The 22,429-nt window shown below is 52.0% G+C and overlaps 9 protein-coding genes and 1 non-coding gene across 10 annotated transcripts; 6 read left to right on the top strand and 4 right to left on the bottom strand.

The window, feature by feature from the left end:
* Positions 1 to 454: 454 nt before the first annotated feature.
* Positions 455 to 1,981, top strand: P175DRAFT_0332669 (RING finger protein). The gene is made up of 4 exons (XM_040892859.1): positions 455 to 756; positions 881 to 1,048; positions 1,239 to 1,841; positions 1,894 to 1,981. The coding sequence occupies exons 1-3, from the start codon at positions 668 to 670 to the stop codon at positions 1,621 to 1,623; spliced, it is 642 nt and encodes a 213-aa protein (XP_040750216.1). The 5' UTR covers positions 455 to 667; the 3' UTR covers positions 1,624 to 1,841; positions 1,894 to 1,981.
* A 758-nt stretch (positions 1,982 to 2,739) lies between these two features.
* On the top strand, positions 2,740 to 4,053 carry P175DRAFT_0518256 (putative extracellular exo-polygalacturonase; the record flags this gene model as incomplete). Its single annotated transcript, XM_040899044.1, has 2 exons — positions 2,740 to 3,131; positions 3,240 to 4,053. The coding sequence occupies 2 exons, from the start codon at positions 2,740 to 2,742 to the stop codon at positions 4,051 to 4,053; spliced, it is 1,206 nt and encodes a 401-aa protein (XP_040750215.1).
* A 193-nt stretch (positions 4,054 to 4,246) lies between these two features.
* Positions 4,247 to 6,095, bottom strand: P175DRAFT_0443150 (putative 2-methylcitrate dehydratase; the record flags this gene model as incomplete). The annotated part of the gene is made up of 4 exons (XM_040894161.1): positions 4,247 to 4,678; positions 4,735 to 4,919; positions 4,976 to 5,753; positions 5,817 to 6,095. 4 exons carry the CDS (start codon positions 6,093 to 6,095, stop codon positions 4,247 to 4,249), a joined length of 1,674 nt encoding a protein of 557 aa, XP_040750214.1.
* A 112-nt stretch (positions 6,096 to 6,207) lies between these two features.
* On the bottom strand, positions 6,208 to 8,401 carry P175DRAFT_0484402 (uncharacterized protein; the record flags this gene model as incomplete). Its single annotated transcript, XM_040895570.1, has 2 exons — positions 6,208 to 6,983; positions 7,056 to 8,401. 2 exons carry the CDS (start codon positions 8,399 to 8,401, stop codon positions 6,542 to 6,544), a joined length of 1,788 nt encoding a protein of 595 aa, XP_040750213.1. The 3' UTR covers positions 6,208 to 6,541.
* A 941-nt stretch (positions 8,402 to 9,342) lies between these two features.
* On the top strand, positions 9,343 to 9,996 carry P175DRAFT_0534595 (uncharacterized protein; the record flags this gene model as incomplete). The annotated part of the gene is made up of 1 exon (XM_040900148.1): positions 9,343 to 9,996. One exon carries the CDS (start codon positions 9,343 to 9,345, stop codon positions 9,994 to 9,996), a length of 654 nt encoding a protein of 217 aa, XP_040750212.1.
* A 744-nt stretch (positions 9,997 to 10,740) lies between these two features.
* P175DRAFT_0511272 (uncharacterized protein) lies at positions 10,741 to 14,457 on the top strand (the record flags this gene model as incomplete). The annotated part of the gene is made up of 5 exons (XM_040898581.1): positions 10,741 to 10,825; positions 10,916 to 12,056; positions 12,148 to 12,622; positions 13,123 to 13,362; positions 13,405 to 14,457. The coding sequence occupies 5 exons, from the start codon at positions 10,741 to 10,743 to the stop codon at positions 14,455 to 14,457; spliced, it is 2,994 nt and encodes a 997-aa protein (XP_040750211.1).
* A 197-nt stretch (positions 14,458 to 14,654) lies between these two features.
* Positions 14,655 to 16,823, top strand: P175DRAFT_0503623 (aldehyde dehydrogenase family protein). Its single transcript, XM_040897672.1, has 3 exons — positions 14,655 to 14,935; positions 15,023 to 15,204; positions 15,291 to 16,823. The coding sequence occupies exons 1-3, from the start codon at positions 14,699 to 14,701 to the stop codon at positions 16,744 to 16,746; spliced, it is 1,875 nt and encodes a 624-aa protein (XP_040750210.1). The 5' UTR covers positions 14,655 to 14,698; the 3' UTR covers positions 16,747 to 16,823.
* A 284-nt stretch (positions 16,824 to 17,107) lies between these two features.
* On the bottom strand, positions 17,108 to 18,493 carry P175DRAFT_0409451 (uncharacterized protein; the record flags this gene model as incomplete). The annotated part of the gene is made up of 1 exon (XM_040893046.1): positions 17,108 to 18,493. A coding segment is annotated over one exon (1,386 nt), but the record flags the coding sequence as incomplete, so codon positions are not given.
* A 126-nt stretch (positions 18,494 to 18,619) lies between these two features.
* P175DRAFT_0t111 lies at positions 18,620 to 18,700 on the top strand. Its single transcript has one exon. It is a non-coding gene; the product is annotated as a tRNA-Ser (tRNA).
* Positions 18,701 to 18,782: 82 nt separating this feature from the next.
* P175DRAFT_0503621 (GTPase-activating protein GYP7) lies at positions 18,783 to 22,113 on the bottom strand. Its single transcript, XM_040897671.1, has 5 exons — positions 21,528 to 22,113; positions 20,083 to 21,463; positions 19,759 to 20,021; positions 19,375 to 19,693; positions 18,783 to 19,324 (listed from the first exon to the last, which is right to left on the bottom strand). Exons 1-5 carry the CDS (start codon positions 21,684 to 21,686, stop codon positions 18,960 to 18,962), a joined length of 2,487 nt encoding a protein of 828 aa, XP_040750208.1. The 5' UTR covers positions 21,687 to 22,113; the 3' UTR covers positions 18,783 to 18,959.
* Between the last annotated feature and the right edge of the window lie 316 nt (positions 22,114 to 22,429).

Below are 22,429 nucleotides of genomic sequence, written 5' to 3'. Positions count from 1 at the left end.
GGGCACCCAAGTTCGATTCCGGGATTAGTCCCGCCAAGTGCCAATGATAGGTGCTGGGGCATGGCGTCTTGGCCCGTAACCTTGGGTTGGAGATATGGGATTCTTGTCGGTTCCGACTAGTATGACGCATACGACCAGGCTGGGCCACGGGAGAGCTGGGCAATATCTCGGCATACGTCCATGAAAAGCGAAACTGGCGCAAATCCGGTGGCGGCACAGCGTCTGATTGGCACAAAGCCATGACATGACGGACCCAGCGGAATGCCAAGACGTATCCGAAGCGCGGGAGCCTTGGCGCTTAGGGATTCTTCGGAGCCCATTTCCCGCCTGCAGCTTTGGCGTGTTGCAGCGCTGAGAGGCCTAAGCTGAGAACCCCGTGGTGAGATCTAACATCAGCCTGGATGGCCCTTCAAAAATGGGCCAGATTCCCCCCCCCCTCCGCTAGCAATTGTTACGTTGTTGGGAGAGAACCCTTCCCCACCAGATCAAGGCCCCGTCTCTGCTGGTCCTCTTATCAATCCGTCCGGGTGTTAATTGACCGGTCATATGGGATTTCCCCGATCCCCATGTGTTCCGTTGTCTCTTACTATTGGATATGTGGGATTTTTTTTTTTTAGCTCGTTCGTTTTCGTCTCGTATGCCCTAATCTCTTGAACTCCTCCAATCAATGGCAGAGAACAACCCAACCGGCAAGAATCTAATCGGCGTCGTTACTGGAGCTGTGCTCTTATTCGGCGCCCTAAGTGTGATTCCAATGTGCGTTCTTTATCTTCGGGCGAGCCCCCTTCCCCCCCCTCTTTTCCCCCAAAATCCCAAGATGCACCGAAACACGCGACACCAGACCACTTGAGCGATGAATTGACCAGTCTCAACCATCTAGCATAGTGATCTGGTACCAACGTCGCAGAGCAGCAGCACGGCATCCACACGAGCTGCACAATCTCGAAAGCAACGGATCCATGCGATACGTCGCCATCCAAAGATGGCTGCTGGACCAGCAAACCACGCCCCATTCGGATAATCTTGCCCGATACGGAAGTGAGCAATGGTAGGCCGTCCGTCCCCGTCTCCTCCGAGTCCTTGTCCGCGCTCAATCTTACCCAGTCGAGGTTGGGTCTGAGGATGAGAAGACAGGGCTGGAACTAGGCGGTGCTTGGCGGGAATAGATTTTCTTGACGCGTCATGCTGACTGATTGCATCAATGGGCCAAAATCGCCCGGGGTTTCTTGCCTTGTTAGTCCCATCTGTCTCTCCACGCTATTCGCTCCCTCGCACTCATCGATGTCGGAGCTAGCAGCAACCGCAAAGTTAGGGCCTTGTCTCCCTCCCCCTCCGCAGCCGGCATGTATACCACCGTCGTCTCGTCGTCTCCTGCACACTTCATGCACGATTTCTCCTCTTCCTGTTTCTCCAGACCACGGTGCAACGCACTGTCACGATACCACTACGGCAACCGTGGCAGACCCGGCTCTAGATACAATCGCAAACATCCTAATTCTCAACCAATGCAAGCATGCCTTCCACGCCGACTGTCTTGTGTCGTGGTTCAAGTATGGCCAGTACAGGTGCCCAACGTGTCAAACATCTTATGGTCCAATGCATAGTCCTGGTCCTGCTCTTTAAATGGTCCGGATGATGAATGAATAACTGGACATGACATGGCATCTATTGTGATTCTTGCGATGGTAGCGGTAATGGTAGTGCGGTAATAGTACTCAAAGTCGTGAGTTGTTTATTGCTCGGAAGATTTCATCGTAGCGCATGACCTACTACTTCTGCATGAAGAGTTGTCAGTACTGAAGTTATTGGCGTTGCTTGACGTGAAGAGTCCTGAAGCAGAGGTAATACAGTCCGCTCATAATAAGGGCTCTGGTTCTAACAATCACGGTATAGCGTTAGCCAGCGGAACACGGTGAATCGGAATTCCTATTACGCATTATTGCAGTCAAACCTAGTTAACCGGTCCCGCTAGAGCTGGATATTAACCCTGACCAGGGTTCTTCCATTGATGCTTGTTGCATGATGGCGTTTCTAGACAAGCAACCCTAAATCCACCTCTCTCTCATGAATCAGCAAGACTTGCATCTTGTCACGTCTCAACTCAAGCACTTTCTACCTCGGATCCTTTTCTCAGTCGCATTGCTTCAATACCAATCAAGTTTCGCTTGGTGAATAATACCTGACCTGCACTTACTCCTGACCCCTATCCCGAGGCCTTGCGCCCGCCACGGAGGCATCACCGTAGAGGATCCAAAACAGCAACGGTGTCTGCTATAAATTGCTCTATATGAAAATGTGCCATGCATGGGACCATCTCTCCCTCCCGTCTCGGAGTTTCCCCGAACCCAGCAGACCCCCCGGTCGAGAGCCGGAATGCTCTGGTCTCGTTGACTGGAAGGGTTTGATTCTGAAACACAGGGATCCAGAGATCCTCAGGAATACGAGGAGATTACGGTGCAGAAATGAACGGTTCCCCACTAGGCGCCAGGGGGGGGGGAAGCCGCGGAGGGTTTCAGTATCTCTCCACCGTGACACCGGCGATCGTTGAGGGCGACGGTATAGAGTAGATTGCAATGTCCGGCGTAGCATACTAGGAAATGATTTCTGTCTCACGTTCCCCGATGCCTGCTAGATGAGATCTACACCGCATGCCTCATTCAAGACGAGATAGGAGTATATAAACCGCACAGATTCTCACCGAGGGCTTTCTCCTCCGCCGCCAACAACAACAACAACAACATGTTTTTCTTCCAAAGCGTCGTGCTTCTCGGCCTCGTCGGAGCCAGCTGGGCGAATCCCTCTGGGGTCCAGCAAGCTCGAGCCGTTTGCACTCCGAAAGCCGGCGGCTCGCCCAAGATCGACGACGTGCCGGCCATCACCAAGGCCTTCGCCTCGTGCGGCCACGGCGGCACCATCATCATCCCCAAGGGCAGCACGTACCATCTGAACAGCGTGCTGGACCTAGGCGGGTGCTCCAACTGCGACTTTCAAATCGAGGGTCTGCTCAAGTTCACGGGAAGCACCAGCTACTGGAACGGCAAGTACGCGATGATCAACATCCACAAGATCACCGGGCTGAAGATGCGGTCTCTCACGGGGGCGGGAGTGGTTGATGGAAGCGGACAAGATTCGTATGCTTTTTTCTCTCTCTCTCTCTCTCTCTACTCGACACTGCGAAATCCAAACTTCATCCTGATTGATTGATTGATTGATTGATTGATGGATGGATGTATTGCCAGATGGGACCTATTCGCCTCCAACTCCAACTACCGGCGCCCAACGCTCCTGGGCATCGGCGGAAGCAGCAACCTCGAGGTAAGCAACCTCCGCCTCACGAACCCGCCGAACGTCTTCGTCTCGGTGAAATCAGGCACGGAGCACGCCGTATTCTCGGGGCTCCGCCTGGACGCGCGGTCCGTATCGCGCCACCCCGCGATCAACACGGACGGGTTCAACATCGGACAATCCACACACATCCGCATCACCAAGACCACCGTCGCCAACGACGACGACTGCATCGCCTTCCAGTCCGGAAGCAGCGACATCACCGTGCAGGACATCACCTGCCGCGGCTCGCACGGGCTGTCCGTGGGGTCGCTGGGGAAAACCAACGCCGACACCGTGCAGAACATCTGGATCGAGCGCGCCACGATGATCGGGTGCAGCAAGGCCGCGGGCATAAAGACGTACCCCGGGGGCGCGGGCGCGGGCCACGGCCAGGCCACCGTGCGCAATGTGACCTGGGCCGATGTCGACGTGCAGGCTTGCGACTACGCCATCCAGATCCAGAGCTGCTATGGCACCAGCCCGGCGGACTGTGAGAAACACCCCGGCGACGCCGTGCTCGAGGATGTCACCTTTACCGGGTTCACGGGCACCACGAACAGCAAGTATGGGTCGGCGCTGGCGAATCTGAATTGCGGAGCGCGCGGCACTTGCGGCGTGACGGTGCGGGATTTCTCGGTGAAGGCGCCTTCGGGGAAAGGCGAGGTTCTTTGCGGGAATACTCCGTCGCATTTGGGGGTTGCTTGTACTTCTGGTGCTTCTGGTTAAGTAGAAGGCGTTGTTGGGTTTTAACGCTCAGAAAAAAATCCCATCTGGAAAAATACAAAGATGGATGGATGAAACTTCTGCATTTTCTAACTCAGGAAGTTGTATGTGTGCTATTATAACAGATTCTTTTCGTAGTTCAATCCAAATCAAACAATCTAATACCCCCTTCCTTTTTTTTTTTTTTTGGGAAATCCTATGCAGCAGCGACCATCTGATCCTTAACATACAGGTCAACATACTTGTCCACCTCGTAGGCCTCCAGCGTAGCCTTGTCGTTACCCAGGTTGACAAGCTCGTCGATGCGAGCCTGGTCAAAGTGAGCCTGCAGGTGGCGCTGGTACTTGGCCAGAATCTCGGGCTTGGCCTCCTCGCGCCGCAGACGGTGGCCAAGAGGGGACTCAACCATAACCTCCTCCAGCACGGTTCCGTCGTTCAGGGTAACCGTGAGGGCGTTGGGGATGGTGCGCTTGCTGGGGTTGTGGTAGTCGGCGGTGAATTTGGGGTCCTCAACGCAACGGATGCGCTGGCGGAGATCCTCAACCAGGGGGGAGGTCGCGGCCTCGGAGCCATCGGCGTAATCACCAGCGGTCAGGCGGTTGAAGACGAGCATCGTGGCAACCATGTACTAGATCCTGTGAGTACTGCTGTCTCGGGACGAAAGTCCGGGGGTCGTTGACATACCTGAACGCAGTGGTCCCGGTCTGCAAAGTTATCCAGAGCCTTAAACTGCTTGTCGATAATGCGAACGCAAGCTTCGTGCGTACGGTTGGTGATTTCCTTGATGTCCTTGGCGCTCTTGCCCATCGACTGGAGGGTGGCGTTGATCTTCTCAGCCGCCTCGATGGCCGTCTGGGAGTGGAACTCGGCTGCACAGATCGATCAGTCATAATTCCCCGTTGTCATTAATTCGGGGACGACGCACCAGGATAAGACACCTTGAAGAGAACATTCTCCATGACGTAGCTACCGTATGGGCGTTGGAACTGGAACTTGTTGCCCTTGAATAGGACATCATAGAAACCCCAAACCGGAGCGGAGAGGACGGTGTGGAGACCACCCTCGCCTTTCTGCACCTTAAGAACCAAGTTCACCGCGCGCTGGCAGGCATCCCCCGCAGCCCAGGACTTCCGGGACATGGTGTTGGGGGAGTGGCGGTAGGTCCGCAGACTCTGACCGTCAACCCAAGCCTGGGTGATGGCATCGGCGGTCTGCTTCTCACTGAGTCCAAGCATCTTCGCAACCACAGCGGTGGTGGCGACCTTGACCAGAAGAACGTGGTCCAGGCCGACCTTGTTGTAGGAGTTCTCCAGAGCCAAGACGCCCTGGATTTCGTGGGCCTTGATCATGGCCTCCAGGACATCCTTGACCTTGAAAATCCGACCACCTGCAAGATTCCCGCCCGCCCGGTTGGTGCGGGAGATCCAGTCGGCGACAGCGAGGATCCCCCCCAGGTTATCGGAAGGATGGCCCCACTCGGCAGCAAGCCAGCAGTCATTGTAGTCGAGCCAGCGGATCATGGCACCAATGTTAAAGGCACCGTTCACGGGGTCCAGCTGGTAGGGGGTTCCAGGCACGCGGGTGCCGTTAGGAACCACAGTGCCCTCCACAATAGGGCCCAAGAGCTTCGTGCATTCCTTGAACTTGAGGGCTTCCAACCCACATCCGAGCGTATCGAGGAAGACAAGACGAGCAGTGTCAAACTATCCGACCCAATTAATCTAATTATTTCACGATTACATTCAAAACACAAGTTCACCACCTACAGCCAGATCGGAATCCACGTTATAGTTGTGGATATAGTCGGCCATATCCTGAATTTCCGGATCATAGGCCTTGTCACCGACAGGAGGGATCGGAGCAGCGGATTGCAGGGACGCCATAGTCGAGAATCTGGAGACACGAGGCAGGGCCGGAGAAGTAGAAATTCTGAAGCTGTGATGAGCGGCAATGAACGAAGGGCGGGAAAGGGACGAAATGCGGGACGACTGGAAAGTGCGGGGAGACCTGTGGGTCAGCCGTCTCATAGCTGAAGAGGCAGACATGATGATGAGAAGAAGAAAAAGCTATACTCAGAGATAAATGGATGCAGAGAAGTGTCTAGTCAGAGGAGGAGAGGAGAGAGGAGAGAGGAGAGAGGAGAGAGGAGAGAGGAGAGAGACAACAAAGGAGATGGAGAGAGAGAGAGAGATCCGTTGACCGACCTGGACCGAGGCAGTTTTGTTTACTTATTAACCGTCCGTTGAGCTTCACTTTCCTGCGGTTACTCACGGTCTATTTGCTCATTCCGATCTCGGATATTTCTCTTCCTATTTCCTAGTAGTAACTAACACTTGGAGCAGCGAAGAGGGTATCACATATTCCGGATTCCATTGATGGTTTATGACATGAGAAAGAAAGACCTCCCGTCAAGAATAATCTCCCGGCTGGCTGAGTGCTGAAATTGCCCGCGGTCGGTCAGACAGGTATGTAACTCTCCCTGATCCCGCGGCTATTCGCTCCCTCCATGGATCAAGGCGTGCAGCTCCCTCGCGTCCGTTTCTTGCAGTGATCTGACGATCTCTCCGTAAATCGTCCTTGCTAGAACAGGGGGCACCGCGTTTCCGATTTGCTTGCGCACTTCTCTCGGCCCAAACCGAAAGGTCAAGGGGAACGTCTGCAGACAGGCAAACTCGCGGTTCGTGAACCCTCTCTTGCCCGATGGATGGTAGTTGTTGTCGCCGCCTCCGCAGGTGATGGTCCGCGCTTGCTGGTTCGCATCGAAGGGAATCCGTTGGTTTTGCACTGCTCGACTCCTGGCTCTGTCCACGTCGTGATCTGGCGTTCCCGCGGGAATATTCGATATCATTTGATTGATCGTGGTTAGTTTCTGCAGTCCGGATCCTGGCAAGCCATGGGTGGGTTTGGGAAGGGATGGAAGGGTTTCTCCCGGCCTGCAACTAAGTCAGCAGCGACCTAGATAACTAGTTAACTAGTTAATAGTTAATATGATGATAAAAACCTACCCCGATGCGATGATTATCAGCCTCTTTCGCGATTGAGGCACTCCATATTCCATGCAATTCAAAACCGCCCACCGAACCGAATACCCGGTCTCAATAAAGTCCTGAATGACCCCGTAAAATGTCTCCTTGTGTCTCTCGAACAGACCGCTCGTTTCCTCCATTGTATGCACCCGTGGCTTTGCTTTGCGGATGAGATTTCCACAGGAGAAAATGCACGCCGAATTGGCATCATCGTTCTTACTTTCCACCGTGTGCGCAGGCGAGAATGTTTGGCAGGGCGGCGAGCCATGCGTGATATCGACCCTCAAGAAGGCCTCATCGTTGGTTAAAAAGCTAAAGATATCGCTCGTCTCACACTCGACCGTGTCGAAATTCAACCGATAGGTGGTCGCCGCATCTGGAGAGAGATCAAATGCCCAGTGGAGAGATAAGCCGGCATTCTGCGCGCCGCAAGAAACACCACCAGCACCGCAAAACCCATCTCCAAAGGTATATTTCCGCCCGTCTCTGGCGTGCACCGTCTCCCAATGCGGGGGGGTCTCTTCGATTTCATCCAGCACAATGACAGGGCACCGCTGCTGCGAGTCCTGCCGGCTGCCAAATGCTTGGGTCTCTCCGCGCCATGATTGACGGAGGATTCTCGCCTCCACCGCATACCCAGGATCAGCGTCGTGGTAGGAGACATATTCAACCGAAACCATGTCACCCTCAGGAATCTCTTTCAACCGGCAGAACAGGTCTCCCGGACGGCTAATCTTGTGCTCGTCCCGATCAATGTGACAGCAACTCGTGAAATGGATATTCACAAACCGCCTCACCAGGCCCAACGCAATCTCCATGGTCTCATTCGCCACCCAGATCAACTCATTAGACCATTTGGGAATATAGGTGCCGACATGGCCCTTGGCTCTCAAAAGTCGTCGTCCATCGAAATAGACCTCCCCTCTCGAATCTTCCCAGACTGCGGAAATCCGAAGAAAGGTATCATCGTGCAATTCAACTGACTGGCCTGGCATATACACGATTCCATCAACACATGCGTCCTCTCGGAACTTCTTGGACGGGGTGGCGGCTTGGGGGGGGGATTTAGGCACGCGAACAGAACTCTTCCAGTCTTCTCGAAGAATTTCAACGCATTCATCGGTGACATAGTCGCCGTCCAAGAGTGCTTCTCCAGATATCTCTGTCAGATCGACTATCTCCGTGGAACCTGGCGAGAGAAAAGGAGTTGCAGGGGATGAAAAGTCAGCCTCACTCAACAGGTATAGCCGGTCTGGATCGTTGTCGATAGTGACACTGCTGGTGTCACTGTCGTCGTCTCCAATAAGGTGAGTCGGTTCTGTCATTCTGGACGAGATCAGGATGGGAGAGAAAACGGAACAAGCAGAAGGAGAAAGTTTTTCTCTACAAGAGATTGATGTCCTCTTATACACAGAGAGAGAAGATTCTGTACAGTATCCAGTTCAAAGAAAGCTCTAATAAAGGGATTACCAGGAAATAGAGCTTTTTAATCCAGAAACAAATAAAGTAATAATATTTCTTTTTTACATATTTCCTCTTATTATACACTGCAAGCTTCCCTCTGGATGGCTCCGTAGGCATACTTCTGTATGCAACTCTTTTATAACACCCAGTCTGATCAGATTTCCAAATAATCAGTTACTTTACATATACTGGAAGCAGATATCTAGATACTAGTAATCTTTGCTTTATTATTCAGGCAGGAATAGCCTGCGTGTAGCCTCAATTTTTTTCCATGTTGATCAGACTAGTTAACTGGGGCTATCTTGTGCCACGATTTACGTGTCTATCCCATTATCTCTGCTCGACAACTCCTAGCATGGCGGCATTACCAAGCTCTACGTTTGTCCAATAATCACTCCCAACCCTACCGAGCGCCAGCAGAGAGAGAGAGACACAGTTGGTAGACCGACTGCTGTCAGCCGCTTTCAAAAGGCTAGGCCTCTCCCTCTCCCCACCGCTCCGTACCGACTTTTCCATCTCCATTAAAGAGTTCGTCCCAAAAACGGCAAATCCAAACAGAATGTATTACTGCCAGCCGCGACAGGCGCTGGCAATTCTCCGGAGTCGATTGTCTGGGATGATAAATTGAGCGGGTTGTGGTGTGTTACTGTGGAATGGAAATGCGAGAGCCCCTTGCGAAATGACAGGTTTGGAAAGGAAAGGACAAATATTTAGATAGTACGCCTCAGATTCTTGGCTCTTTCTTTCTTTATATATATATATATCCGAACTAATGTGATTAAATAGACACCATCCTCTTGCAATGGACTCGACTCTCGACTTCTTTCTCGCTTACGTGTTGCGCGGGAGACAAGTCAACAGATCTCCTCCTCCTCCTCCTCCTCCTCTTCCTCCTCCTCCTCCTCATTCTACAGGAACCCCTTCCACGAGGAGTCAGGCAACGGCCCTAAACTCCGGCGGAGAGCTATTCGAACTGATCCAAAGGATTCATTCCTTGCACGGCAAAGCGAGGCGAGATTCCAGCGTGAGCGCCCGGAGCATCTCCCAGGCCGTTCAAATCTGGCATGAGCTTGACCATTGGGATCCAGAAGAGGCAGGGCCCTCACCAGAACTCTGCAGATTGTATGCCTCGTATAGATCCGCCCTCTTCATCTGGGTATACTTTGTCATTTATCCGAATGATATGGATGGGTGGAAACTCCAGGATGCCCTCCAGGATATTCTGTCCAATATATCGGGAGTTGAGACACAAGATCTGGCACCCCTAGCGATTATTCCACTCTTTTTCGGTGGACTAGCTGCCACCCAGCCGGTTGATCGAGAATCTATCAAGCAACAATATGAGCGAGTGCGACGATATAGCCAACATGAGAGCCTCCGGGTATCGTGGGGTCATGTTCAGGGGGGATGGGGGAAGTATGATCGAGGAATAGAAGCCAGTCGGGATTGGATCTGAGACATGTTAATAGGGTCCCATTATTTTTGAGGATATATTCTCCGAATGCGACCATCTTCTTTTCTTCTTTTCTTCTTTTCTTCTTTTCTTCTTTTCTTCTTTTCTTCTTCTCTTCTTTTTCTCTCCCAGTCCGGCCAATGACTAAGCCGGATCCGCTCGTTCCGATCCGGACCGTTTTTTTCCCTCCATTTTTCGTGGTTCGTGAAATTTTCTTGGTTGAGCTGAAGGTCACTTGGTCTCTTTCCTCTTCTCCTAACTCTTCTGAAGCCATGTTATCGCCTCTGCTTTCTTCTCTTTCTTCTCACCCTCCGTGGTCTTGAGTAGTCCCTGTCCTTGGGCCTCTCTGCTCTCTGTCTTCTTCATCCCTTCATTCTGTTATGTCTCGATAGCTGTCTGCCATCCCGACTTCGCTCTCTTCCCTGGAGTTCCATTTTTTTTTTTTCACTTTTACCCCACCACCCTGTGTGTGTGTGTTCAAGGCAGACCCCTCCGACTCCTTCTTGCTTCGTATGTGAGTACTGTATTTCCTTCCGTTTGTCCGTTAACCCCCTCCCCTCCCCTCTCTGTATGATGAATTTCCGTTTTTTTTATAGATGTTAGACTTCCTAAGCATCATTGCGGATACTTTTCGGCCTGATCAGTGCTCTCTTATATTATTTTTTTTTATTTGCCATTGCTTTGACGCTGGGACACACCCACTGATCTTGTGCGTTGAATTTAGAGTATCCCTACCGACAAAGCAAAATGTGTGGCATTATCGCTCTGATTCAGGCGAATCCGTCGTCTTCCGCGGCCATTGACCTTCACGAGGCCCTCTACCTCCTACAACGTGAGTAAACATTTCAACCCCCCCTCCCCCGGTTTACGTCATTTTTGTAAGGGAAAGAAAAATGGCGCTAAAACTGGGTCTTCGTTGTAGATCGAGGTCAAGATGCCGCAGGAATTGCGACATGCGCTGCGGGCGGTCGTATCTTCCAGCTCAAGGCCAACGGTATGGCCGCCAAGGTGTTCCAAGACGGCTCCAGAGTGGCAGACCTTCCAGGCTCCATGGGTATCGGCCATTTAAGATACCCTACGGCCGGAAGCAGCGCAAACGCGGAGGCCCAGCCCTTCTACGTCAATAGTCCGTACGGCATTTGCCTTGCCCACAATGGCAACCTGATTAATGCGCCCGAGTTGAAGAGATACCTGGATCTCGAGGCCCACCGTCACATCAACACCGATAGTGACAGTGAGCTGATGCTCAACGTCTTTGCTGATGAGTTGAGTGAAACCAAGAAGGCCCGTGTCAACCAGGAGGACGTCTTTGCCGCTTTGAGCAGGATGTACCAACGGTGCGAAGGTGGTTGGGCCTGCACTGCCCTGCTGGCTGGCTTTGGTATCTTGGGCTTCCGTGACTCTTACGGTATCCGTCCTCTTGTCCTTGGCGAACGGCCTTCCTTGGACGGTCCTGGAACGGACTACATGATGGCCTCCGAATCCGTGGCTTTGCACCAGCTTGGTTTCACCAATATCCGTGATATCCAGCCCGGTGAGGCCGTTCTGATCGAAAAGGGTGGCAAACCTGTCTTCCGTCAAGTGGCTCCTCGCAAGGCCTATGCCCCCGATATTTTCGAATTTGTGTACTTTGCCCGCCCTGATTCCGTCATTGATGGCATCAGCGTCTACCGCAGCCGTCAAAGGATGGGTGACCGCCTTGCTGCAAGGGTTCTCGATGTCCTCGGACCCGAAGTCGTCAAGGATATCGATGTTGTCATTCCTATTCCCGAGACATCCACCACATCAGCTTTCTCCGTCGCTCGTTACCTCGATAAGCCTTACTGCCAGGGCTTTGTTAAGAACCGTTACGTCTTCCGTACGTTCATCATGCCTGAGCAGAAAACCCGTCAAAAGGGTGTTCGCCGCAAGTTGAATGCTATGCAAGCTGAGTTCAAGGACCGAAATGTCCTTTTGGTCGACGACAGCATTGTTCGTGGAACAACAAGTCGGGAAATCGTTACAATGGCTCGGGAAGCTGGTGCGAAGAAGGTCTACTTTGCCAGTTGCTCTCCTGAAATCACGTATGTTCTCGCCCTTTTTTTTTTTTTTTTTTTTTTTTTTTTTTTTCTCTCTCTCTGTAAAAGAAAATATCCTGACCTAATTCTCTTATAGCCACGCTCACATTTACGGTATTGATCTCGCATCCCCCACCGAGCTGGTTGCCCATAACCGGACCCCGGAGTCTATCGCTAAGCACATCGGCGCCGACAGCGTCATCTATCAGACTTTGGATGACCTGAAGGGATCTTGTGCTGAGATTGCCCAAGAAAACGGATTACAGGAGCCCCGCGACTTTGAAGTCGGCGTGTTCTGTGGTAACTACGTCACTCCTGTTGCAGATGGATACTTCGATCATCTGGAGAAAGTCCGAGGTGAAGGCCGCAAGATCAAGGCGCTAGATCGGGCCAAGGAAGCCGTCACACACGGCTTCGCCAGCGAAACCGATTTCCAAATCGCTGCAAACGGTGTCAAGGTCGCTAGCAATGGCGATATTGTTCCTGCTGCGAACCCCAGCGAATCGGAGGTGCCCCAAGTCAGTGTCTACGCTGCCACCAAGGAGTACCCCACCGAGGAAGAGCCTCCTAAGGTCAAGGATCGCATGGATATCAGCATCCACAATATCGCCGATCACCACTGATGATCATACAACCTGGTTCCCCCTTCACTCATTGCTACGCTTGGGGTATGTTTGTTCGGAGTCCTGGAGTTTGTAGAAGGTAGACAAAAAGATAAAGGGAGGCTATTTTTGACGATATATTCATTGCATGGCAAAGATATGAGATTTGAATACAGCCTGATTTTTATGATGTACAGAGATTTTAGATCAATGACCACAACGTTTGATGCATAGAAGAAGAACCATTTCCAGTGTAAGCGATCATGTGATAAGTCCTGACTATCTTGATCTTGGTTTCGTCTGGTTTCTTCGGGTTTCTTCATCAACCAGCCTCGGTCGTTGTGCAACGTCCAGTCGGCTTTTTAATCGGATGGTGGAATCTTAACCCTTGATCAGTTTCATGACAAGGCTTCTTCTCTGCGTTATTTCCTGAAATGGTTTGTACCACCCGCTCTGCAGTCGCCCGAGAGGCTGCATTGCTCGCAGCAGAAGTACAACAGATATACCCTCAACCCCCCGATGTCGAGAGTGAGAGCATTTCGTCCCGAATATCCGGGAGGGTGACACGTTTGAGAAATTCCCCACGAGAAAAGAAGCGTCTGTCATCCAAGGTCACTGGCGATCTCAGCCCTCCTCAGAAGAAGCAAAGGACCAAAGCCAAAATTCTTAAATCTAGCAATCTGGACGAGCTCCCTCATAATCTTGGTTCCGTGACTACCTCAGTTTCCAAGGCTGCTGCTACTGGCCGACAGAGCTCCAGAGGGTCGGTCTCCACGATAAAGAAAGAAGAGTTAGTAGATGTCCTTGCCCAGGAACTACAAAAGACTGTTGTTAGCAAAGCTACAGAAATACATATAGAGCCAGGCTCAGACGAAAAGAAGAAATCAAAGAAACCCAATACCTATGGCCTCACACCTGGCGTTACTCCATTTCCTACCTGGGCTCATCCCACGCCAGAGGAATGCGAAGAGGTCAATAGGCTGTTGTCAAGCCTTCATGGGGATATTGTTCCTCCCACTACGATTCCTGAGCCATCGCTTACTGTGACCGGCTGTGGGGAGGTCCCCTCTGTTCTTGATGCGCTGATACGCACTTTACTCAGTGGTGCCACGACGGGGAAAAACTCCGCTATGGCGTTTAATGGGCTGGTCCAGAGATTTGGCATCCTTGAAGAAGGGATCGGCAGGGGGAGTGTGAATTGGGATGCTGTCCGTCGGGCCTCTGTGAAAGATGTCTTCGAAGCCATCAAGCGTGGTGGGTTGGCGGATATCAAAAGCAAAAACCTCAAGGCAATATTAGATATGGTCCATGAGGAGAATCAGCAACGAAGAAATGCGCTGGGCAAGGGTGAAGACGACAGACCGTCCAATTTGGTCGACAAACAGTACGAAATTACTTGCGCTGACCCACATGTGCTATCCCTCAACCATCTTCACTCACTCGGCACAGACCAAGTTATGACAGAACTGGTGAGATTCCCTGGGATTGGGCCCAAGACTGCAGCGTGCGTGCTTCTTTTCTGTCTCCGGCGGCCATGCTTTGCTGTCGATACCCACATTTTTCGCATCTGCAGGTGGCTCAACTGGGTACCACCAGCTAAGGCTACAGAAATCACGGCTTTCAGTCACCTCGAGGTCCGGATTCCCGATCATCTGAAATACTCTCTCCACCAGCTCTTTATCCGCCATGGAAAGTCGTGTCCACGCTGTCGGGCGATCACCGGGCAAACCTCTGCTGGTTGGGAGGATGGCTGTGTGATTGACCACCTGGTCAAACGAACAGGAAAGAGAAAGGGTGGGTTGTAGAAAGTCACAATATGTTATACTAGTTAAATCATAGAATCCTCTAATGATAAATCAGACTTACTGTATCCCGATTATCTGTCTTTCCATTAATTTGTTGTTTGTGAAGAAACCCCCGGCACGTGCCCGGCATCACGGAGCTTCTGCGAAATGATCGAACCACTTTTTGTTGATTTACTTCCTCCCTCCTTCTCAACACCACTCGCTCCCTGCAACGCAATTCCCCCCAGTGCGCGCCGTGAAAATGGATGCTCTGCTCCCTCTCGCAGAGCTGCTGCGGGGCCATGCTTCCACGCTCGGGGTCAGCCTCCTTTCCTTCAGCGCCGTGTTCCTGGGCTACCTCTTCGTTGTGAGTGGCAGAGAAGCTGCAGTGCCGTTCACGGTGCCTTATCCGCCGGAAATCGGAGCCAATTGGGTCGGCAAGAAATGGGAGGAGCTCCAGGGAGAAGAAAGAAAGATTATTGAGGGACAAATCGGAGGGGTAGGTCTTCATCCCGTCTTCCCTTCACGCTGCGACATACCGCTTTCCCCGCCATGTGTGTGCTGATTCTTCTGTAATTCTTTTTAGAAATGGAACGAAGAGCTAATTATGAGCTATTGCCCTGCGGACGGACGAGTACTCGGGACAGGAATCAAAGCTACGACCGCCGCGGGAATCAACCAAGCTATCCAGGCAGCGAAGACCGCGCAGGTTCAATGGGCCAATACAAGTTTTGCTGAGAGGAGGAAGGTCCTCAGAACGCTGTTGAAGTATGTCCCGTGATAGTCCTTGAATCTCGGAAAAAACAAAAAAAAAAAAAAAAGTGCACTGTAATCATTAACGAGAATCCGTGAAGATACGTACTCGATCACCAAGATGAAATCGTTACCGCATGCTGCCTCGATTCCGGAAAGACCAAAGTCGACGCATCGTTCGGAGAAATCCTCGTCACTGCAGAGAAGCTGAAGTGGACTATCGATCACGGCGAAAAGGCCCTGGCTGCAGAGTCGCGGCCCACGAATTTCCTCATGATGTACAAGAAGAACAAGGTCACGTATGAGCCTCTGGGTGTGGTGTCTGCGTGTGTCTCCTGGAACTACCCATTCCACAATTTTATTTCCCCGGTTATCAGTGCGATCTTTGCCGGAAATGGGATTGTAGTCAAACCGTCAGAGCAGACTGCATGGTGCACAATGTTCTTCCTAGATATTATCAGAGGTGCTTTGGAGAGCTGCGGCCATTCTGGGGATCTTGTGCACAGCGTCGTGTGCCTACCTCAGGTTGCGGATGTCCTGACCTCTCACCCGGAGATCTCACAGATGACTTTCATCGGCTCAAGGCCAGTTGCACACAAAGTTTGTGAATCGGCTGCAAGGGCTCTCACTCCAGTTACCGTGGAATTAGGTGGAAAGGACCCAGCGGTCATCCTGGACGACAGCAGGACAGTCGCCCAAATATCGTCAATCGCTTCAATCCTGATGCGCGGCGTATTCCAGTCTGCAGGACAGAATTGCATTGGTGTAGAGCGCGTCATTGCCGTTTCAGGTGCATACAATATACTCCTCGACGCCGTTTCCTCTCGTATCAAAACCCTCCGCCTCGGCTCGATTCTTCTAGACGCCAAACCGGGCAAGGCAGGGACTCCAGATGTCGGCGCCATGATCTCACCCGCTTCATTCGACCGCCTGGAGCACCTCATCATCGAGGCCGTCAAGCAAGGCGCTCGTCTCATCTGCGGCGGGCAACGCTTCAACCACCCAGACCACCCTCTCGGCCACTACTTTACCCCCACCCTGCTCGCAGACGTTACACCGTCGATGCAAATCGCGCAGACCGAGCTCTTCGCCCCCGTCTTCCTGATGATGCGCGCCGAGTCCGTGTCGCACGCCATTGAAATCGCAAACTCCACGCAGTATGCCTTGGGCGCCAGCGTCTTCGGATTCAACGACCGAGATGTGACTGCCTGTGTGAAGAGTATCAAGGCCGGGATGGTGGCTGTCAACGACTTCGGCAGCTACTACGCTGTCCAGCTGCCCTTTGGCGGAGTCAAGGGATCAGGATACGGACGGTTTGCTGGCGAGGAGGGGTTGCGCGCTGTGAGCAATATCAAGGCGATCTGTGTAGATCGATTCCCGAAATTAGTGGGCACAGCGATCCCACCGCGTGTGGACTATCCGATCCAGAAGGGAGAAACCACGAAACTGGACGGGACAGGCGCGTGGGAGATGTGCAAGGGCGTCGTTGAGACGGGGTACCAGCTTACGCTTGCTGGGAGGGTGAATGGTATTCTTCGATTATTGAAAAATATGTAGCCCTTAATATGTATATGTATATGTATATGTATAATAGGTCATAATGATAGTTAATACGATACACCCACACTAACATTCTAAATTTCGACCTCGTACGTAGCAGTAAATCGCTGTATATATATATATGCAAAAATCCCTCTACTGGATGTTGGTAACCAAATCCTATAACTAACTAGTGAGTTAGTGAGTGAGGTAGTTATTATACCCATCTATCCCAGCATCATATCATACAAGGAATAATATAATACATTGTATTAAAAAATTATCCAAGGATCCCCCCCCCCCCCCAGAAACATCATAACACCACCTCCCCCATCCACCCGCCCACCTGCACACCCTCCGCACCCTCCGCACCCTCCTCCTCCGCCACCCGCAAAACCTCCCCCAGATATCGTCGCCCCATCTCAACCCCCACATTCAATCTCCCCAGATAGAACACCGCGCTGTTCCCCGGGTCCCGCCGCGCCGCATCCACCTGCCCCGGCAAGCGGACCATGAAATCCAACAGCCACGCGCCAAGGGCGCCGCCGACGTGCATTGCCCACGCGGTGATCTCGGAGTCGTCGGGCGGGAGGGACTCGGCGTTTGCGCGGAGCAGCAGCTGGAAGAGGGCGGGGTCGTCTCGGGCGACGCGGACGGCTGTGCGGAAGTGGTCTGCGGGGAGGATGTAGGGTGTTGCTATTGCTGTTGCTGTTGCTGGAGCTGGCGGGGCAGGGTGTTCGGCGCGAAAGGTGTACTCGTCCATCTTTAGGAGAATGGAGAGCGCCGCTGCGTTGTGTTCGATCAGGGCCGTGTGGATCCCCTGCTGCAGGGCTTCTCGGGAGAGCGTGACGCTGGTTGGATGGAGGTCGGGCTGGTTGAGTCCGCTGGCGACGCGGAGGGTTTCGAGAAGTTGGATGTGTGCTGGGGTGAAGCCGGTGTCTGGGGGCGGGGCGAGGAGTTTCTCGGGGATTTCTAGTATGCTTAGGAACCGGTGGTGGTGGGTGGTGGTGTGGGTGAATTCGGTAGTGGTGGTGGTGGTGGTGGTGATGGTGATTGAGACTAGTGGGGTGATGGTGAGCGTGTATGTGTTTTGCTTGTCCCTGCCGGTGAAGGTGCGCGGAGTGTCTTGTTTTCGGGCCAGGAAAAGCCGGAGACTTTCTTTCTCCTCGGGAGGCATGTGGATGTCTGGATTGAGCCAGTGTCGGTGGATGGTGAGACGCATGAGATCGGGTAGTTGGTTGAGCAGATGGGGGATTGTGCACCATCGACACCGGAGGATGGAAGCTTGCAAGGCTCGACGCTCGTCCCGATCCAGCGGGAGGACGTACTCCAGCGGTCTAAGGAGCTTGGAAATCTCTGTCCCAGGAGCAGCAGCAACAAAACCTTGTGGCGGCAGCGAATCATCCCAGAAGGCGAACAAGGTTAACGCGCGATAAATGCGCTCGCTGGAGACAGCGGCAGCGAGGGAACGGGAGCATCGCGGCAGATTGACATTCAGCGAATACAGGAAGATTTTCTCGATCAACTCAACCGGCAGAGTTTCCAATCGGGAGAGCTTCCTCCGCGACTTGCGCAGCGGCGCCGGGCTGGCGACGAGCAGACGGGACCGTTTGAATATACCGTGCGATTGGGACCTTGCGGCTATGGCTTCGGGGGACAACATCGGTCGGCCTCCTTTCGGACCAGATGGGATTGGTTTGGGGACTCCATCATTGGGGGACCAGGGTCTCTTTCTGCGGCCACGGATCTTGATCGGGGTGAGCATACGGGGGGGGTTGACGATGAGTGGAATTTTACTTGTCGCGAGGAGATTTCGACATGGTCAAGCATTGGGGGGGGGAAAGGCTTCTTAGTAATCAGCTCAAAATTACTCCCGTATTTCACACTAAGTGGCAAGATGGCCGAGTGGTTAAGGCGTCAGACTTGAAATCTGATCCCTTCGGGGTCCTGGGTTCAAATCCCAGTCTTGTCGTTTTTGGATTCTTTTTTATTTTTATTTTGTTATTTATTACCCTCGGTATATCAAATACTCCATCCACACATGGTATCTCCAAGTTTGATTGATTCGTATAATTCGATAAAGATAAAACGCCACCAGCCTACCAATTTGGCCAAGAGCAAACTGTAGAGTGATACAGATATAAGATAAAGGAACAAATAATATATCAAGTAGAGGTCGTCAACACATCACTTCATATCGGGGGGGGATGAAACTCCAAAATATGTCTACTCTAGTCTCGTGGGAGGGCAGGAGAATCATGCCCCTGATCAATGCTCGCTCGACGCTTCCAGAAAACATCCTTCTTAAACAACTCTCTGAGCTCCGGCGAGATGACTTTTGCTTCTGACTTGTCTCCCGGGGTTAGAGATGTTCCTGGATTGACACTGCTGCTGAAAGCGCTGCTGGATGGCCGCTCGGGCGATTTGCCCTTGCTGGCGTCAGAGGAAGGTTGCGAGGGTTTACGGTGATGCGTAGAAGGGGTCGGGAAGTTGTTTTTCTTGTCGATCGCTTCAACAGCACGGTTGAAGCGGTGGAAAAGCGATTCGGCACGTGTGAGTATTGGGATAAGGTCCATGGTGTTGGATAGTTCGTTGACTATTGGGATTAGCAGTGAGGAAGATCCACAGCCCAAGGACTATACATACTGTATTTCAAGACCTCGTCAAATTGTTTGAGATGTTCCATGATCACATCTCGGTGTTTCTCCAGGATCGCCAGAGCGATGAAGAGGTGGAAGTTGCTGGTAAGGTAATCTGACCATAGAGTTTCCCAGAGTCGCAAAACGTCCGGCCACTCAAATTCCCGCTTATACCACACAAGAAGCATTCGGAAGAAGAAGAAGAAATTGGTGCTATCGGCTGATTGCAAGTGCAGGTAGAGTTGGGGATCTATGAGTTGGACAAGATGGTCAAGGGTGAGAAGTTGTGCACGCATCCCAGACTGGTCGCGGAGAAAGTTCCGTTCCTATATCCAAGTGTCAATGGAGAGATCTAGGCAAAAAAAAAAAAAAAGTCCCTTTGGTAACGAACCATTCTGTCCATGAATCCGACAAATGCCCAAAATGCAACGGCATCGTCTTGCATTACTGCATAGATCGGTGCGAGCAAGTCGCTCATGCCTTGAACATACCCCAGGTCAGGGTTGTATTCATTGTACGTAAGAAGCATATCTTTCATCTGTTCAAGATGTACATTGGTTCCGGTATCTGCGAATGGCGAGTCAGGGTCCGGGTGAGGGATATCTTCACCAGCAAACAGAGGTATCGTCCGATCCGTACGATGAACATCTTTCTCTGCATGTGATAGTCAGTATGATTGGAATCGTATGGTAACAGGATTGACAAGGTCTCTGACCAATACGGTTCCTCTGCTCTTTCCACCACTCGTCCTGCTCGGCGGTAGACTCGCCTTCAACCATTCTTTCCCACCATGCTCCCTTCAAGCGAATGTACTCATCGCGCTTCGAGTTCATCAGAGCTAGACGTTCGTCACGATTGCTATCCCAAGGATAGACCCCAAGAAGGAAAAGCCAGGCTTCTTTGCGCACGCCATCATTGGGGTCCAGGCCTCCGTGGAATATCCTTTCCTTTGCCTCATCAACAGTAACCTGTAGTCTCCCCGTTTGTGGATCAAAAAACCCTTTCCACTCCTTTAGAGTGACTGTCTTTCGCCGCTCATGGATGGACATATTTCCCGTCTCAAGATCAAGGATTTCAAAATCTCCCACGGAGCTATTCTCCGTTTCGAGAACATCCCGAGCAGTCCAGATTCGCTGGTTTCTTTCGCGCTCACTCTGCTCCGAAATGCTCATGGCCCATCGGGCGAGATAAATCCTGGCGCTATCGAATTCATCCTGCAAGGTTTGGATCTCCGGGGTCCGCATGAGCCGACGCACTTGGGGAGGAATACGGGGATTGTCGGCGATTTCGTTTGCGGTGCGTTTTGTAAATGTAGTGATCTTACTCAGCTGCTCGAGGACCTTCCACCTTGTTTCCTTGATCGCTTTCATGAATGGGTCCATTCCAGCGTCACGTTCCACAGGCCCGCTCCGTTGAGCTTCGGGGGCGTTGGAATCCCGGGATGTCGCCGCCGCAGCACCAGCAGCCAATGGCTTCCCGAAAGACATCTGATCTTCTTCGGAAGGATTAATCAAGTAGACGGTACTGTCGACGGCTGACCGCTGCACCTCCACATATTTTCGTAACCACCGTAGGACCTCATCGCCGCCCCAAAACATAATACCATCTTCTCCGAACGGATCGAAGGTTTCCTTCGTCCTCTTCTTCTTTTGCAAGATAGTTGACTCGCATTCGCTGTCATGGAAAAACAACGCTGGAAAGCTGTCACCTGCCTTCGTATTGATCACAAGGCTCCCGAACCACCAGCCTAAGCTGGGGGGCCGCACAAGCAAAGAATAAATCTCGGATAGGGGTACAGCGAAAGCGTAGAGCCCTATTGGATCCTTATAGGTTGTTGTGGCTGGGAGAGCAGGTACCAAGTATTTTTGCCGGGGCGAGGAATCGTCATCGGAGAGGTCGACCTTAACATAAGTGCTGTACGCATCCCCGAGGGAGGATTCAGGAACCCAGGCTAGGAGATATGATGCGACGTCATCACGCTGCGAAGGACTAGCATATGTATTATTTTGCGAGGAAGGGGAGAGGGGCTTTTGCTGAACGAGAGCAATGAAGCCAGGAATGTTATCTCTGGCCGAAGGGGTTGGATGGACGTAAACCTGAGATGAACATAACTTGATCAGACCCGGAACCCCCGGCAGCGATTAGATTAGAAGGACTCACCTTGCTCTTGGAGAAGAGTAACTTTACGCCTCTGCGAGAGGCGGAGTGGGAGATGGTATTATATTCATCCTCCTCATCGTCGCTCAAGTCATAAAAGGATGCTGTCGGAGAAGGCGGCGAGGGAGGAGGGGTGTACTTGATGTTGCTGGAGCCGGCCATTTCTGCGGGGAAACTAAAGATGTGGTTGAAACGGCGATCGTCGGGAGAAGTCTCTCATGCCTCCCGAGATAGAAGATTTTTTTCGTTTTTCTTCTCCCCTTGTAACTTCGAAACGCAGAGAAGGGACGGGGGGACAAAATAGACTGGGAGAGACTTGAAGAGAAAGTCCCGTCACGACGTAATCAAAAGACGCGGGGTCCAGCCATGTGATCTCCGCGGCAAGATGGAAGAAGATAGTGGTCGTGATCGAAATATGGCGTTTACGATGGATTTGAAGAAAAGCGAACGAGCAGAGCGAGGGCTGAGTAGCTGCAAGACAACAATCCGAGATGAAGTAGAGAAGAAGAAGATGGAGGAGGTTCCATTCTCCGTGATGGGCGTTCATCGCCACCAAGCAAAGACGGCCGGATCCAGGCAGCAGCAAATCGATTTCCTCTCAACGAATATCAGCAGGTTAGCTTGGTTCTTTAGATGGAATGAAAAGGATGTGGAAACTGATATTTATAGGATTCGTCAGTTCGAATATGGCATAGATGCTCACCTGTACGGAGTAGCTCTACCTAGTACCCAGTATATCTTCATCATCGTCTGCCTGATTGGGGTATAGGATAGCAAATGGAGGCAATGGGGGATTTATTCTCCGCTTTCCCTTCAGGCTGCTTATGCTCTCTTGTTCTGTTGAATCTGTTCTATCTTGATAAATCCAATTCTTCACTTGGAAGCTGACAAAATGAGTGAGGATA

This window comes from Aspergillus ochraceoroseus (assembly GCF_002846915.1).
Source record: "Aspergillus ochraceoroseus IBT 24754 chromosome Unknown P175scaffold_7, whole genome shotgun sequence".
Classification (NCBI taxonomy): Eukaryota; Fungi; Ascomycota; class Eurotiomycetes; order Eurotiales; family Aspergillaceae; genus Aspergillus; species Aspergillus ochraceoroseus.
This window is presented reverse-complemented; position numbering and strand designations above follow the sequence as displayed.

Excerpts from the sequence above, each read along its gene's own strand:
- P175DRAFT_0332669 (XM_040892859.1), top strand. The coding sequence starts at position 668 with ATGGCAGAGAACAACCCAACCGGCAAGAATCTAATCGGCGTCGTTACT. Across the intron at positions 757-880 it reads GCCCTAAGTGTGATTCCAAT|CATAGTGATCTGGTACCAAC; the intron begins GTGCGTTCTTTA and ends TCAACCATCTAG. Across the intron at positions 1,049-1,238 it reads CGATACGGAAGTGAGCAATG|TCCCATCTGTCTCTCCACGC; the intron begins GTAGGCCGTCCG and ends TTGCCTTGTTAG.
- P175DRAFT_0503623 (XM_040897672.1), top strand. The coding sequence starts at position 14,699 with ATGGATGCTCTGCTCCCTCTCGCAGAGCTGCTGCGGGGCCATGCTTCC. Across the intron at positions 14,936-15,022 it reads TTGAGGGACAAATCGGAGGG|AAATGGAACGAAGAGCTAAT; the intron begins GTAGGTCTTCAT and ends AATTCTTTTTAG. Across the intron at positions 15,205-15,290 it reads GTCCTCAGAACGCTGTTGAA|ATACGTACTCGATCACCAAG; the intron begins GTATGTCCCGTG and ends GAATCCGTGAAG.
- P175DRAFT_0503621 (XM_040897671.1), bottom strand. The coding sequence starts at position 21,686 with ATGGCCGGCTCCAGCAACATCAAGTACACCCCTCCTCCCTCGCCGCCT. Across the intron at positions 20,022-20,082 it reads AGAGCAGAGGAACCGTATTG|AGAAAGATGTTCATCGTACG; the intron begins GTCAGAGACCTT and ends TATCACATGCAG. Across the intron at positions 19,694-19,758 it reads TCGGATTCATGGACAGAATG|GAACGGAACTTTCTCCGCGA; the intron begins GTTCGTTACCAA and ends ACTTGGATATAG.